Source organism: Typopeltis vanoorti, chromosome 15 (assembly GCF_054136105.1).
Source record: "Typopeltis vanoorti isolate ZY-2024b chromosome 15, IOZ_Tvanoo_1.0, whole genome shotgun sequence".
Lineage (NCBI taxonomy): Eukaryota > Metazoa > Arthropoda > Arachnida > Uropygi > Thelyphonidae > Typopeltis > Typopeltis vanoorti.
The window spans coordinates 77,312,775-77,330,493 of record NC_143563.1 but is presented as its reverse complement, the minus strand read 5'-3'; the positions used below and the strand labels follow the sequence as shown (position 1 = coordinate 77,330,493).

Here is a 17,719-nt window from a genome sequence, read left to right as displayed (position 1 = left end):
TTTCTTTTAACTTTGTCAAATGCTTTTTCAAAGTCAATAAATGTAATAAATTTCAGGCTGATTTCTAATATATATAAGTATGAAAAAAAATCTTTCAGTCCATTTATGGAACTTGAAACTATTTAGGTAATTCCTGTTTCGAAGGTTATATTCTCATCAACTCTAAGAATAATTTGAACCTTAATCTGAAAGTTTCAGTCCTTTTCAATGAAACTATCGGGTCAGAAGAAAGTCTCTTAGGCTTGTACTATAGTGAAAGGACACGTAGCGAATGAATAATCTATCAGATAAAGAAACATTGTAAAGAATTGTCATCTAGCACAGTAGAGGCACTCGCGCATGAATAATACTTCTTGAAGTAATAGCTATTTTATTATTGTTTTATTGTTTTTATTCTCTGCCCATTTGCGAGATAAATTATCTAAAAAAATCTCGACACTCTTAAGTCTGTATAAATTCAGTACTTAATTTTTGGAAACACGATCTGCAAGTAAAATTACGCGTCAGCCATGGACAACCTTCTATCACCTACTAGCAAGTATATGCTTAGAATATCTCGAAGAAAAAGCAATAAATTCCTTTCCATTGAAACTGAAATTTTGGAAAGATATATAGACGACGTTTTCTTGATTTTGGAGCCATGGTCTAGATTCACTCTAAGAGTTCTTGAATCATCTTCACAACTGACATCCTAGAATAAAATTTACAGAAGAACTAGAAGTTAATAGTTTGCTTCCTTTTCTTAATGTAAAACTTTCTAGTTCGTTTGAAAAACTAAAAATCTCCATCTACAGAAAGCCTACACACACCAACCGATATCTTCACCTCAGTCCCATCTTTATCCATCTCAAAAGTTGGTATTATCTCTACTTTAGGAACCCATGCACGTACTCTCATCAGCGATGAATAAAGAGAGAGAGAGAGAGAGAGATCGTCCAAAAAAATTAAAGCTGCTTTTATCAGTTCTTCAGAAGAATGGTTATCGTAAGCAGTCGATTTCTAAACTTTTGTTTAATCCTCCCACACACACCGTGCCGAATAGATTAATGATTCGAAAGGTTATATCACCATTCCATCTATTTGCCAACAAATTGGCAAAAATCCTCAAGAAATATAAGATTCGTATAATAAGGTACAAATCATAACAAAGTTTCAATCCTGGCTTCGGCCAGTGAAACCTAAACAATTTGAAGTATTCAGGTGTGGACCGTCTTTGGTGTGGCTGTAATTCCTCGTATGATGGACAAGCAGAAAAAACAATCGAGCTTCGTATCCGAAGAACATCTCAGAGACATCACCTATGGTAGAACCAGGGTCACATCCTCATCTAGACATGGGCTTAATTCTTCTGATCCCAGTGACCACCAGTCCACTACACTCAGTAAACTGGGATAAATCGGAAATAATTTACAAATGCTATGATGAAATTCAAAGAAAAATCTTAGAATCAACAGAAATTGCACCAAATCCTATTCACTGTAATGTGCATTTCAGCCACAACCTTTCTGATTGTATTCCTCTACTATTCAGCTATGGCGGTCTCGAGACCACATCCTCGTGCACGAGAACAACAATGCAGCTAGTCCGCGAATTCATTGTAATATGAGCAACCCCGTTTATGATTAAGAACTTTGGTAATATACCAAAGTAATGTTTTTTATGTATGTCTTTTTTCTTCTATGTATTATTATTCTAGAAATACGAAAGTCTTTGAAAATTAATTAGTTATTTTCTATTTTAGGATTTGGTTATCTTCTTCTTCTTTAGTATTCTGCAATTGAGCAGGTTCTTCTCTTAGTAGCAGAAACTTTCCTTCCACTCTTTTTTGTTCTGAGCCTTCTCTTTCAAGGTTGTGTGCCTGTCTCCATTGAGCATGTCATCTAGCATTGTTTTCCTTAGTCTTCCTCTGGATCTTTTTCCGTCTATTTTTCCTTCGATGGCATCTCTGATGATTCCATTTCCTCTCAGAATATGTCCGATCCAGTTTCCCTTGCTTCTTTGTATCCTCCTTAATAGACTTCTTTCTCCTTCTACTCTTTTTAAAACATCTTCATTTGTTATTTTATCTGTCCATTTGATTTTTTCCATCCTTCTCCAAATCCACATCTCAAAGCTTTAAAAAATCTTAATTTCTTCTGTCTTCATTGTCCAAGTTTCAGCTGCATAGAGAGCAACACTCCACGCATGACATTTTATTAGTCTTTTCTTTAGGTTTCTATCCATTCTACTTCTGAATAAATTCTATTTTCTATTAAAGGCATCTCTTCCCATCGCTATTCTTGCTTTTATGTCACTTTTACATCTTCCATCACTGCTAATAACACTTCCTAGATATTTAAATGTCTTTACTTGATTCAATTTTTTCCCATTTATTCTGATTTGGTTATATAGTCATATAAATAATTTTCCTTAAAACATGTATAGCAGCCTTGAAAACCTAATAGATGGGTTGACATTCTCTTTCTTCCTTCCAATCGAGGATAGAGTAAGTATTCTTTCTTATCAGAGGTTTACGGGCATTTTAATGTAGCTCGCTTGGATCCATTATAATGGGGCGGAATAAAATCGAAGTTACTGAGAAGAACAAAAACAAAAAACTTTCTACCTCCGCATGAGAATAGCTAACTCATCCTCACTTGAAAGAATTTATATAACGATACTTCACGTTCTAGATCATCCCTTTCAGAATCAGTTATTAGAAAAAAAGCGTATCAATTATAATGCACGAGTCTATTATTATCATTATTATTATTATCTAAATTCCAAGGTGTACCCTTGCATACCTGATTAGAGCTCTCTCCATGGCATTTTTATTTTTAATTACTTGATCACGAAATCTATAAACAATCTATTCAATACTGCACGTAATAAAATAATACTTTACGTCATCACAGAAAGGTCATGAAGAACTCGTTTAGTTTGTGATCAACTAGTCAAACAAAGTGATACTTGGATTCCATTCCGTGTACTTTAAAGCCTGTTGAAAGCAAATAAGAGTTATTACAAGTGTGCCATTGCTGACGATCTCAATAATACAAAGAAAGCTCACAATACTCGTCGCAAAGAAGGGGGGGAGAAACACGCGCAGGGGTTTGTACAAGTCTCGAATTTAGTAGAAGTCACGTCTGCCAATTATTACTAGAGACATTTAGGTCTTACGTGGAACACTTGTTCTTAATTTGTTTCCCTAATCTATCCGGCGTCTTACTTTAAATGTGGAGTATCCTCTTCACTACAAATGGGAGGTGTGTTCGCATCTCGAATGCGAGTCACCCACTAGTTAATGACTTGCCACAGACACACGACTATACTTCCATTAGGACTTTATCGCCTTGTTAAAGGGACTCACATTTGCTTAATTTTCTTGCCTCTAATTTCTCCGGACATGGGGAAATGGAATCGGAGGTTGCGATGGTATGTGCGTGCGTGTGTGTGTGCCCGTTAAAGGAGTCATTTTTGTCGGAGGAGATGCGCGTTCAAATATTACCTCCCCACGTCCATTTCTTTATGTGACAGCTCAGCTAGCCGTAAGCCCGATAATTGAGAAATTAAATAACCCTTTAATATTCGTCTCAAAGAACACTTCCTTCCTTGCTGAATTTTTCACACCCACTAATTTCCACTAGATGAGAACTTACCAAAAAATGAGAGCATTCAAATGGAAAAAGGGCGCCCCTCTCTCTCTCTCTCATTTCTAAATGAACTTTCGCTTTAGAATGTTCTCTGTTTGCAGCTTATATTTACTATTGAATAGAAAAACTGTATTCTTGGCAATCGTTAGTAATCAATTGTTGGTTAACTGTAGTACAAGGCACGTTCACGACCGTCTTACAACATACAGATTTCATCTTTAATAAAAACCTAATCAACATTGTGTTTTTCTTAGTCAATTATAAATTAATTTTTAACTATTTAAACTAAAATAATATAAAAATTAAAACTCTGACATTTGAAAAAAATTGCAGTTTTTCTTGAATTATGTAGTGATTTTTAAAATTATTATTATACACCTCATAGAAAATAGTATCGGAAATTTCTAGTTCACCAATCAGTTTATTCTATTGATTGTCAGGGACTGTGAGATGCGGTGATTTCTAACTGAGGCTCGGCTATTACTGTTACCCTCCTGCCATGATCAGAGCTTTAATTGTTCAATAACACCTTTTCCCTGCACTGACCTCTACAGATAATGGGGAAGATGAAAAGCATTCTTGCTTCGCCCCTTTAAGCCAGTCCTTATAAGGATTCTATTTATATTTATATATGTTAAGACTCTATTAATAATATTTATTATGCATTATTTTATTATATTCATTACATTATTATACTTATGTATTATTATTACTGGTACGACATAAATTGAAAATTTCAAAGCTAGTTCCTGACTTTTTATAAATACGGTTTTCATCGATTTTAGTGTTTTGAAGTGTTTGGGTAAGCACCTATTACAGAAAATGTAGTTTCTTTCTATCAGTCTAGTGGTGAACGTACTGCATTATGTTAGTCTGTTAAATTTTGTTTTCGTGTCATTTATTTTGCGTTAATGATTTGCAGGTAAGCTTACTTTGCTTAGTGTTAATTTTCATTGAGATGGCCGTTTGCTATGAAGGTTATGGCATTTTTGAAACTGGAATTTGTCAAATGGAAACTTGTCTTACTATAAAAACTTGACAGAACTATTTTGCTTTGGAAAAAATCTTTTTTACTTGCAAGTGCGAAGCTAAAAGTATTTCGATACCCTTTAAAAGATTCCGATATTCAGATCTTTTTACATCAATTACGTGAAAATATTGTAAAATATTTCAAGGGTGTCAGAAACACAAGATGATAAAAATTAGTAACTATTTATTGTCACTGATTTTTTTAATTAGTAATCTTCTAGCTTCTTTATCCTAGGGATCATTTAGTTATGAATCTTCTGATATTCCTACATTGTAACTGCATCTACCTGAAGAAATTTATGACAGAATATTATCTTTCAGGGGGAAAGAGAGACTTTACGCATTCTGGAAAACAAGTATATTTCAACAACTGATACAATGGGTGGCTGTGTGGTTAAAATACATGGTCTCTATAAGTTGCGGGTTCGAATCTCGCTTGGCATGGATATCTGTGAATGTCTTTAGTAGGAATTCAATAGGTGAGGAATGAATTTCATTCCCCATCTATTAAAGCCTATACCGCTTATTGAAGGACGAAAATATAGCTTGAAAAAGTTCTATGATTGGTCTTTAGAGTAAGGTTTCGGGAGTGTGTAAATAAAAATAAATATAAATATTTAAAAATGAGCCAAAAAAAAACCTAGCTTACTACTGTACTAATATAATATTATATCATTTATATAAATTTAAATTTAAATAAATTTAAATTGATTTTCTTAGGTAGGAGTTTTACCTACCACACACGAAAAAAATTTGTAAAATCCAAATTCTATGTGCTGAGATAGTTTTTTTCTAATCAAAAATTTAGGAAAAGTTTATTTAATTAAATATAAGGTGTATTTTAAAATACCCAAAAAAACTCTTTAATCAATAAACATTTTAAAGTATTTTATTTTTTTCTATATTTAATTTAAAATTGCTTTATAATGATATTTAAAAAATTTGAAATATTTTGGTTAAAAAATAATACTGAATTAAACCTTTAAAAGAAATTGACAGTAGAAACGAAATATGAAATATCGGTCAATAATAATAATAATAATTTGTTCGAACAAATGACCGCAAGGAATGTATAGACTGGATTGCTTTTGGCAATGTGCAGTTATCATTTTATTTAGAAAAGTGAACAGTTAGTATTTCAGTTTTTTCTTTAATTTTATGGTCTTTCTTCGAGAGTTGTTTGCTAATATGGTCAATCTGTATTAGTATTGTATATTGCGATGTTTTATAGTATTGTACTGAAGCATAAAGTGTACATCTTGTATTTAAATAGTGTCATTTAAAATTTTTATACTTGTATATTTGTATTCAAGTATTAAACATATTTATTAAGAACACTGGGTATGTTCACAAAATAATGCCACATTATAACTGATATAGGATACAAAAAGCGCCTGTTAAAATGCCAGGATTTTAGTTCTCTCCACCTATTCTCAAGTGAGGAACTTTCCATTAAAGTTATGCTTTTTTTTTCCCTCTTCACTTTTGTAAATTTCGTTAATAGTGACAATTTCACGTACCTTTTTCTTCAAAAGTTGATAAATTCCATTATCTCAATAAGGTCAAACACTTTAATCTACGGTAAAATATATATATAAAATATAAAATAATCTACGGTAAAAAAAAAATAAAATTAAATAAAAAAAAAAAAAAATATATATATATATATATATACGCAATCAACGCTATTGAGCTATTAAATTAAAGCTCTAATCATGCTATCATGGCAGGAGGGTAACAGAAATAGCTGAACCTCAGAACTTCATTGGCTACAGCATTGCCATCCATTACCCTCCAAGGATATTAATTACCACTCCCCACGCAATACAAAAAGTTCTCTTTAAAACCAAATATTACAATCATAAAATGGTGTGCAAAATATTTAAGGTTTGTATAAGTAAATAAATTAAATTTACTTTACATTTTTTTATAAAAATGTTAAATTTTAATATATATATATATTTGTTTGTTTGAAACTATTTTCATTGAATTCGTTGTTTTAAACTTGTCACTCGGTTGAAGCCGTATAACAAAAGATATACCGAAAACATAAAAGAGTTAAATAAGTAACTTTTTCTAACGCTATCGCTGGTTCTGTGTGTGTGTGTGTGTGTGTGTGTGTGTGTGTGTGTGTGTGTGTGTGTGTGTGTGTGTGTGTGTGTGTAAAGATTTAGGGAAATGTTTGCATGAAAGCAAACGATTGTATTTATATTCCAAGTTCTTTATCAGCGTTGACTTTGATGACTAAGAAAGAAGCAATGTAAAGCGAATTATTGGCGCTATCTCATCCATGCATCACCGACAGCACCGGGAAAAGGGTTTTACCGATAGATGACATCAGCTAGGGAGCTATTGGTTGCAAGCGCTGCAGGGAAGAGAAATCAGAACCGTGCTATTATAGGGATTGTGGATCATCTATGTATTGCACACGCACACACACACTCTCTCTCTCTCTCTCTGTCTCTCACTCTTTCCATCACTCAGATACCACATATCTGGGCGCGGAGATTGTGCCTAGATCAGCTTCAAGCTGGGTCGGATCTGTCTTATTGTATTTTGCCAACTTCCACTTACTCCGTTTGTCTGCCACAACGCTCGGGTTTGGCGGAGCTGATGGCAGCTGTGAGCTGATCCTCTCTTTCTTCCCCCCCCCCGCCTCTTTGCTCTTCTCCGTTCTGAACCCCCCCCCCCCCCTTCCTGTCGTCACACTTTAGAGATCACCCTCCCTAATGCTTCCGCATGATGCAGGACACGTGTCGCATTTGACGCCTATCTATTCGCAAATAACTGTGAGGGCGGAATGTCATCTTTTCTAATTTAGAAAAGACCTTTTTTTTTTCTCTATCACTCTTTCTCCGCGTAGGGAGACAGAAAGGCGGAGGAAGTTGATTTAAAATGTAAAGCGCTCTTCTTTATAAATGTCTCAGCAAACCTCTCGGCTTTTGTACAGGAAAGTGTATTCGGTCATCCTGTTGCTAACGGATTGACTCATCTGTGGAACGTATCAAAGGATGATTACGATTTTATAATGTCATTCATAAACCTTGTTGGAAGGAACGTTGGTCACGTATTTTGAAGAGTTACTGGGCCATGATAGATTATTCCTCGATGAAATCAAATAATAATCCATTACTAACTTCAGTAGCTTTATGACACTGTATGTATGCAATAGTTTAAAACCACCTTTCTTGTGTGTGTGTTCGATGCCTTCTTATTTTACTTAAAATATTCTACAGTTAAACAACGAAATATGCATGTGTGTAATACACTCGGTGGTTAGGATATTGGACATCCCCTTTGTTAAATGGAAATCACCAGTAACACGCGACTACTAATCCTGACTATAAATAATACGCACAATCATGTTGACCGCTTACTGGGAATGTAATGGACTGACACTTCCCACGCACCATACTGAGACAATGTGTGCATACGCTCAGTCATTGTCCACAGATTAGAAGTTAAATTTGATTCTTCATAGGTGCATTTAAATTGAAATTATTACAGAAAGAAACAGATACATAGAAGAATGGCATCCCATCGAAGATGTCACTATTTTGTACTCTCAAACCAGAGAATGTCCATCCATTATGTACGTCATGTCAGGTGGTAACATATCCAATTCCCATACGCTGCGATGTGGATATTAAGGTTTATTATAAAAAATAAAAAATAAAAACAGAATATTGTGATTTGGAATGCGTTCTTCGCGAGATACAAAAAGTTAAGTACATTTGAAAAAGATTCAATGAAACGTGAAAAGTCGGCAAAATTAAAATGAATTTTCTCCTACGATGTTATTATTGATACTTGCCCAAAAGAATTGTATTTTAATAATCAGTAAATAATCGAAAATTGCATATTAAGTTGCACCATCCCGTAACATATATTTTCAAAACCCATCGTATACTACCACTAATATTCAGAGGCCATTACTGATTGAACATCTCATCTATTCTCGCCCCCTTGCTTTTTAAGACGGTAAATGTTGCTGGTCTGCATCGACGCGTGCAAAACAGCAGCTATCAGAAACGATTTCCCCCTTCTTTTTACTCCACACTGTTAAGCCTAATCATAGCTTCAAGTCAATACTAAAGTTTCGTCCAAGTCTTCATTGCAATCCCCCCCCCCCGGCAGCATATGTCTGCTTCTACTTATAATAACTTTGCCACATCTACATTGAGAGTGCAGTATCACGACCCCGCTATTTATATCAATTATCGGGAAGAGGCACAAATCACCACCAACACTAACGCCATGACGTGACCTCTCCGTCGTTTACCGATTACGCTCTTTCGCCGGGGTTCTCTCTTCTAATTACTTCTTTGTCCCACCATTATCGTTAAACAGCACCAGACGAAACGCAGCCAGCGGGTGGCTGAAAATGGTTTGTTGTATGTGTGTGTGTGTGTGTGTGTGTGTGTGCATACGAGAGAGAGAGAAAGCGAGAATAGGGGTGAGCTCAGCTTAACGGGTTTTAGCCTAATAATCGACTTGATGATGATGACAAGGATAATGAGTGGATAGGTAGGATAGTGCTTTAGTCCTTACTCTGTTAAATAAAGCCTTTCAAATAAAACCGTTAGGGGATTTCATATATAAAAAGGTATATTTGATTCATAAGGTGGAATATTTTTTTATTAGAGGTTTTCTCTTTAATCCATTTCGAAAATTTTAATTCCTAGTCAAATATTTCCTGTTTTCGGTTATAAAACAGGGGAAAAAAAAAAAAAAAATATATATATATATATATATATATATGTATATATTGCTCACTAGAGGGTGCATGAAACCCAGACAGCAGCGCCATTTCACTTACCGATGGTTGACAGCGTATCAAATAATATAATAGTCCACAACTGCTGCGTTAATATAACTGATTTGACTTCCAACATGCTTTTCAAAACGATCCACTTCACAAATATCTTTATGACGGTCAAAGTGTTAAGAAGTCTAGAATATGAAATCATCTGATATTTAAATTTTAAGCAAGGTATTTTAATGATAAGTTCCTGTAAATTTTTATAATTTTTGTATTGTTTCATTCAACACCCTTTAAAAACTAGCATCCAGGTTTTATTAAGAAACTACATAAACAATTTTGATTCACTCAACGCATAAATAATGCATAGAGGTTCTTAATAGGTTTTTAATAATTTATATCTCTTTTGGCATATTGCGACAGTTTAGCTTGCTAAACTGTCTTCTCGCTAACAAAACAAAAATCAAAATTTTCGGAAAATTCGGCCCTGCCAATCTTCCGTATGGTTTGACATCATTAACCGGCCCGTTAATGATATTAGGAATTCCCTTCTTCGCGATCCCGGTGTTACCAACACAAAAATTAATAGACTTATGTCGCGATAAACTTACCCCCTTTAATCCGAACTACTTATCATTCAACGGTAGAGCAGCAGTCATAAAAACAATTCAAAAACCAATGTGGCTACACACAACCAACCTAACAAAATCACAGACACACACAAGACAACGCTATTTACAGACAAATCATCGACTTTTTCTGGAAACACGAAGTACGCAGGGTTTTTCTCCATCTGCCCCCCCCCCCCCATGCAAGGAGGGTTTGCCCTGCCAATCCTGAAATACTGCTACCTCACCAACACTGTTCAAACGATACGGAAAGCATTGGCATCAAATCATTTTTCTGGCAATTTAATTAGATATTTCATAGGACATTTCCTACCCTACTTCGGGACCACTGGCCACGCCGGACCATGTGCGCAGATAGTGCCAGAGTGGTATTACTCAGCGTGCAAAATGTTTAAAAGATTAACAGCAGATGGAGTTCGGGTGCTTCAGTTCAGCCCAAACAAGCCGTACTGGAATTCACTGGGACCTGTCATGGAGAATCGCTTATGGCAGGCTCCCGGTGAAATTAGTGAAGTCAGGATATAGTTCGCGACATTGTGACTCCTTTTGCGACGTCTGCCGTGCAGTCGAAATTGTAGGGCAACTCTTCTACCACTGCCCACCAGTACAGCGTATTTGGAGAAGGCTGACTGAGGTGGTTGCGATCCCGGTGCTCACTTTCGCTGAAGTGATTCTACTGCAGTCCCCCCACCGGTGACCCAAAACAAGAAACACCTAATTTTCCTGATAAGCGTAATCAAACACCACGTATGGAAAATACGGAAAAAAGCATCTCCTTATTGAGGAAGACCGCATCTATCATCGAATTAGGAGCTGTCTCTCCGCTTACCTCCGTCGGTTCTGGAAGCAGGAAAGGTACTTTCTAGGCGAAGAGCAGTTCCTAAGGAGATGGTGCAGGCCACCGACAATATGCCAAATCACACAAGAGGGAATCCAAGTGTGTGCACATTTGTCACACTACTGTCGTTAGAGGCTTTTTTTTTTTTTAAATTCAGCTTTTACTTGGTGTCCTAATTTCAGTTCCTTTATTCCTAGTTCAAGGTTTTTTTATTCCCATGTAGGGGCTGATCTGAATAAACCCAGGCTGCGAAGGCCAACATCGAGGTGGTCCCAAGCCCTTTTCAGGGCGGAGTCTTCCGGGCCAGGTCCTCCCCTTTTATTGTTCACTGGTCTTATTGCTCCTTTTTTGTCTTTCTGTACATTTATTATATTGTAGAGCTCTCTACTTTCATAGTCCTTTTTGATGTATTTGCTCATGTTAAGTTTTTCCTAGTCTATTATATTTTTCCTTTTTAAAAGTGAAAAGTCAACGACCGTTTTAGAAGTACCCTTGGGGGGGGGGGTCAACAGCTAAAACTGGTCAACTGAGACCACTTTCTCTCCTCTAACACTGTATACCTATATCTTTTATCTTCCTCTCCTACGATTTGCTGAATCTCAGCATCTTCTTTACTCCAAAGACCAATGATGAGAGACTTGAACTCACAAATTATTATAGGTGTAATATTTGAACTCTTTCTGAGATTTTTTTGTTACTCCTTTAATTTTCTCTCTTTGTCTTGTCTGACAATTACGTTGAATTATTTTTTATTCGATCATTTAAAAAAAACGAAGACTGGGAAAAAACATATTTAATCCTTAAATAGAAGATGTTTTTTCATATTATTTTTAATAATTGGTGGTGAGGGGGGGTCAAACTGCACTAAGAGAAAATGAGAGATATTTTATGTCTCTATCCAACAATGGACATCCTTCAGTTCCAGGCGTACCCCTTCTAGGACTAAAATTAGAACGTCAACTTTTAGTTAGAGTTGCTTTGGCGTAATTTAAGACGACTAACCAACCAGCAGATGGCGCTTCCCTCTAAACAGCTCACTCCTATCCTAGCTAATTATTTGTTATTAGTTTTCTCTTTATTATGTGTCGATAGCATAAATGAAGGGTGTAAGTCTGTAGGGAAAAAATCTGTGAAATCCTAACAGAATACGGGATTTGAACCCGAATCTCTTTATTAACATAGGTTAATAAAGTCTAATGGTCTCCAAATTTGTCTGTTGTTAGTAGATGAAGTTTTTTTTTTCAAAAAAGAAAGCGAAGTAAACTCTGCTTTAGGCGGAAAAATGCATTGCTACCCCCCCCCCCCGTTTTTCTCACGGCAAGCTGGGAAATTGTCAAAGTGCACACACACAAACTGAAGGGGGATAAACTTCCAAGGTAAGTAATACTCAATGTTGAAAAGAAACAACATCCACAAAACAATTCACGTATGCTAGTTCCCCCCGGGAGGGGGGAACCCTCAATCTCCATATCTGACGAAGCTACGGAAGTTCCAGCACTTGAATACAATCGTCAAATCGCATCGAACACCTTTCCAACAAGTCTAATTATTGCAAATTAAAAAAAAAAAAAAAACATCCAGTGACTTTTTTGTTTCCTTGCCCACTTGCTTGATGTATCTTACCAGGGGGGGGGTCAGGTCATGCAGTGTTTATGGATCTCCACTTCCTTTACATTTAATTAAATCCAAGACCGCCTGTTTACAAGCTTGGCTGTATTTCAGTGGATTATCGTAGCTGTCCGTGTTGAATACTTTGTTTAACGAACAATGCTTCCTATGCTAGCTACGAGGGAAGAGTATCGCGTTGTGTATTGTTGTCAAGTGACAAATAGGAGGTGGACTTGGACCATACATCAAAAGACTCGCTTTGCCTCCTTCCCCTTTTGCAAACGGCATCATCTCGTGCATTTAAAACGGTATTCGTTTCCCGAGCCTTACAAAATTAATGAAAGTTTTTCAAGTGTTTGTCCAACCCATTTAACAAGAACCAAAATTCCTTATTAAAAATGTCCCCCCCCCACCCTTGAATATTATTTCATTACAATTACGGTAATAGGATAGGAACGTGCACTTTACAATATGGAGTAGCGGAAAGTGAAGATCTCCTTTCTAAGAGGTTCATGAAGTGAAAGAAACAATTAAAACAGCACAACAGTAAAAAAAAAAAAATTGAAAAAGGAAGCATGATGAGAAATAAGTTAAATTAAAAGGAGGTAAGAAACAAGCCATCGCATTGAGATTTTCAGTTTTTGTCAGTTGTGAAATGTTTATCTTTCTTTAGATTTCGAATAATAGTTAAAGGGTTGAAATATTTAATGAAATTCATTAGTCCTTCAAATGGTTTACAATAGCTAAAAGGTAAACAAAATTTATGCTTGGATTTTAAATATAAAATCAATTTTGTTTTTGCTTAACTGGATGACACACCAATTCTTTAATTTAATAATGATTACTTATTAAAGCGTTTAAAGTAATGACAAGTATATATACGCCCCTAGTTATTCCTGGAAATGACAGCTCTCACAATTTCTAAATCATTCTTCACAGAATCATTTCTAATTCTGAGTAGTAATCTAGTGAATTTAGTCTGATTGTCTTCTATTTTTCGTAGTAGACTAGCATTTCGTAGTACCTGTTCTTAACCGTTAATATAGGTACGAATCCCATCGGGGTTCACGATATTCAATCGGAAATTTACAGATCTTCCTAAACCTCGGACCGGGGTAATAATAAACACTTGGTGGTGGGAATAGTTAGCCCCCCCTCCGCACGCGGACTCTCGTAATCGAGACTGACTCCGATCTGAGACCTCGACTTTTGGCCAAGGCCCTCATTGACAGCGTCGGTGCGGACCAGATTTTCGGATTCACTCCCTTTGGTGATGGCAGATACCAAGTTGTAGTTAGGAGTGCTGAGACAAATTACTCGAAGGTTTTCAATGTAATGGAAAGGAAATTGTTCCATTTATGGTGGGGAGCATTATCAAAATGCTTAAAATCCCCAGATTCCCCTTGGAGTATATACAAAGTGACGAAAACGTCATCCATGAAGTGTTCGAAAAATGGGCCGTTGTACGCAACATACAAGTCCTGAACGATGCAGACAACCCTCAATGGAAGTCGGGCGAGGTCATTATCTCCCTCGAGATGAAAACGCCTGTTCCCAACTTTGTTGTTATCGGATCCGCCAAAGTAATGATTAACTACCCTGGCGTAAAAAAACAGTCTTTCCGATGTGGTGCCTTCACTCACCTTGGGGCAGACTGTCCTAGAGTTAAGTGCAAAAACTGCCTCCAAGCAGGCCACAATCAAGAAAAATGTGAGGCAGCTTGCCTGAAATGCGGGGTCATTGACCACAAAGTGGGCACATGCCCATCAAGAACCCTGGCAGAGAGGATGGGAGGTGCAATCACACCTGCAACTGCACCAAGCAATGGAAATAGCACAGCACAGGAAGCGTCTCCACCTTTAAAGGCCACTCCTGATGCTACAGAAAGCCACCTCTAAGACAACCAAGAAAAACCGTAAGGGAAAAAAAATTTCCACAACAGAAACGAGCAGTAAAAACCACACAGAAGAAACAGTCGATATAACTACAGTAGAAGAAAGAGAAGCTACAAATACTAATATAGATATAGATATAGCCAAGGAAGAAAAAAAGATGGAGGCAGATACCAACACTTCCAAGCGGCCATTAAGCCCACAAGAAGAAGAGTTAATAACACCAAAAACAGCTAAAGTATCTGAGACCGCCCACCCAGAAGTTCCTCATGCAAAAGCAGGGGAGACTCTAAGCCATCTTATTAGAGGTATCCCTGGGGTGGCGGATAAATTCAAAGAAGCGATGGCAAAATTAGGAGAACCTGAACTCCTCCTTACAGGGAAGCATGGACCTGATGTTGTCAGTGCAAAATGGGGTGACCTTTTCGTTGATGACATCAGCAAAATCAGCCCTGATCAAGTTGAGGTAGCTATGGATTTAGATGAGGAGGCAGTTTCGGCGTTTTTTATAGCTCTCTGCAAACTGGACATGGTCAAGGGAAGTGATGTAGCCAAGAGAATATTAACAGCCCACAACAAAAGAAAGACACAGTAACCACTTTGTGGGTTTTCTGTACTCAGCTTCACTGGTTTTTAGATCCCACAGGTGGGGAGGACCTGAGAACCCGAGCGGCGAAGGCTTACAGCGAGGCGGTGCAGTTCCTTGTGAGCTGCATCACTCGGGCCACTTCCTCCACCTCTAAATTTAGTTTTCCATTCCTTTGGCTTTCTCGATACTTATGTTATACTTTCTGTTTGTTACATGTTTTCCTTTTCAGGATTTTTCCTGAAAAGGAAAACATGTAAATATATATATATATATATATATATATATATATATATATATATATATATATATATATATATATATATATATATATATATATATATATATATATATATATATAGATATATATATATATATATAATATAATATAGATATATATATATATATATATATATAATATAATATAGATATAGTTTAAGAGGAATCAATCGACTGTGAGATGCGGTGATTGATTCATTCAATCCAATACCCTTGGAGGGTAATGGATGGCAATGCTGTAGCCAATTAAGTTCTAACTGAGGCTCGGCTATTGCTGTTACTTTCCTGCCATGATCAGAGCTTTAATTGCTCAATAACATCTTATCCCTACACTGTCCTCTACAGATAACGGGGAATATGAAAAGCATTCTTGCTTCGCCCCTTTTAGCCAGTCCTTATAAGGATAATATAATATAATATAAACGCCCCCTACTTTATATAATATATATATATATATACATATATATACATATGTATATGTATATATATATTTATGCATATATATATGTATGTATATGTATTAATCTTATTAAATCTTTATAAGTAATCTCGGATTTTAAGTCATTAAATCTATTTAAAAAAAAAAAAAAATATATATATATATATATATATATATATATAAAGTATATATAATATATATACTATATTTCTATATTTATACTATATTTATACTATATTTATTAATATTAATACTATTAATAAATTAATATTAATACTATATTTATATTCGCCCCCTACTTTATATATATATATATATATAAAGTAGGGGGAGAATCGACCGTGAGATGCGATGATTGATTAATACCCTTGGAGGGTAATGGATGGCAATGCTGTACCAATGAAGTTTAACTGAGGCTCGGCTATTGCTGTTACCCTCCTGCCATGATCAGAGCTTATATCGCCCTATATTACCCTCTCCATACATTTTCTTTACAGATAACGGGGAATATGTAAAGCATTCTTGCTTCGCCCTTCTAGCCAAAAAAAAAAAAAAAAAAAGAGATGAAGTAATGAGAAACGAATTAATGTTATTCATAATAACTATTTACTCTCTTTGTTAATGTTGTCCTTTGCGACTGAGTCTGCTGGTCAGAAGTTTTCATAACAGCCATTCGTTTTACTTTTCTGTCATTCTGTGCCAAGTTAATTTAGGTCTCCCTTTTTTCCTTCTCCATGTCAAACTACTCTTGGAATCTCCACTCCAATTCCATTTGCGTCTTTTCATTTCACTGGTGATACTTTTTTTTTTTTGCTCAGTCTATTTATATAATTCATTATTTGTTATATTACGAGGGGGATATTTTTAATATTTTACTCACTTTGAAAACTATTTAATTTAGAATACTATTTCTTTGTCAATATTAATATGACCTTCACATTGCTATAGAAAATCATTATTTTGGTTTTATTCCAATATTTGGATAATTTTCATATATTATTCAATCTTACTGAAAGTAGTCAATATTTTATAGAACTTTAGAATCTCCTTATGCTTTACACAGCTTTAATTTAAGTTTATTTGTCACTCAGTAAGGACCAGGTCCTACATCAGCTCCTCACCTTGCTTTGACATCCAAATATGAGCTTTTAAAGATACCCTTGATTGCAAGACGACGATCAGTTTGGCTTTTGTTTTTCACATCTAATGATATCCAGTTCATTTTATGTGTCTTTATAACTTCCTTCTATCACAAAATTCTACTAGTAAATCACTATTCTTTCTTTGACTTTGATCACATGCTTAAATAAAATTAATATAAATGTAAAATAAAATAATACATCGTAAGATAAAATATAAAATATGCAAAAGTGAAATTAGCAATGATCAACATTATAAAAATGCGAAATTCATCGACTGTAGAATGAATTTTGATTAATTAATTTGATTATATTGACAAATAAAGATCAACCCTGTGTAATGAATTGACCTGATTATTATTTAGGGGAACCGCGCAGAAGCCAAGCACCAGATCAATTTCTATAACTTCCGTCCAGAGCGCCCCTCCTCGGAAAAGTTTGACGTTACTTTGTGTTATAATAGCAGCTTATTGGGATTTTATGAACTGCATTTTCCTAGTAAGTCACTTGAATTATGATTATTTTAATTACAAAAAAATCGACTTATTGCTAAATTTTAAATTGTAATAATAATAATAATAATAATAATAACTATGTATTACCACAAAATATGATATATTTACTACATATTTTCTGTTTTGTCATAAGACAGCCATAATTTATTGTACATAACTTGTAATTGTTAACGATATGATATTTCACTCCCACACGATTAATATTTCTATGTACCAAAATGTATTTTGGCCTTAATTTGCAAAGAGGTAATTATTATTGTCCAATTGGAACACAAATTTAAAGTTCGCCAATTTTTTTCTCAGGGTTTTAACTATTAAATTTTATCAAATTTTTATCTGTTTTAGAGTTGGTTCATGAAGATGGACAAAGA

At 35.3% G+C, this 17,719-nt stretch overlaps 1 protein-coding gene across 1 annotated transcript in view; it reads left to right on the top strand.

The window, feature by feature from the left end:
- The window catches only part of LOC150098912 (uncharacterized), a 191,436-nt gene that overhangs the window by 158,862 nt on the left and 14,855 nt on the right, over positions 1 to 17,719 (top strand). The window contains exon 11 of the mRNA XM_090404854.1: positions 17,199 to 17,331. Within this exon, the coding sequence (XP_090260980.1) occupies positions 17,199 to 17,331 (133 nt within the window). The remainder of the gene's footprint in view (positions 1 to 17,198; positions 17,332 to 17,719) is intronic.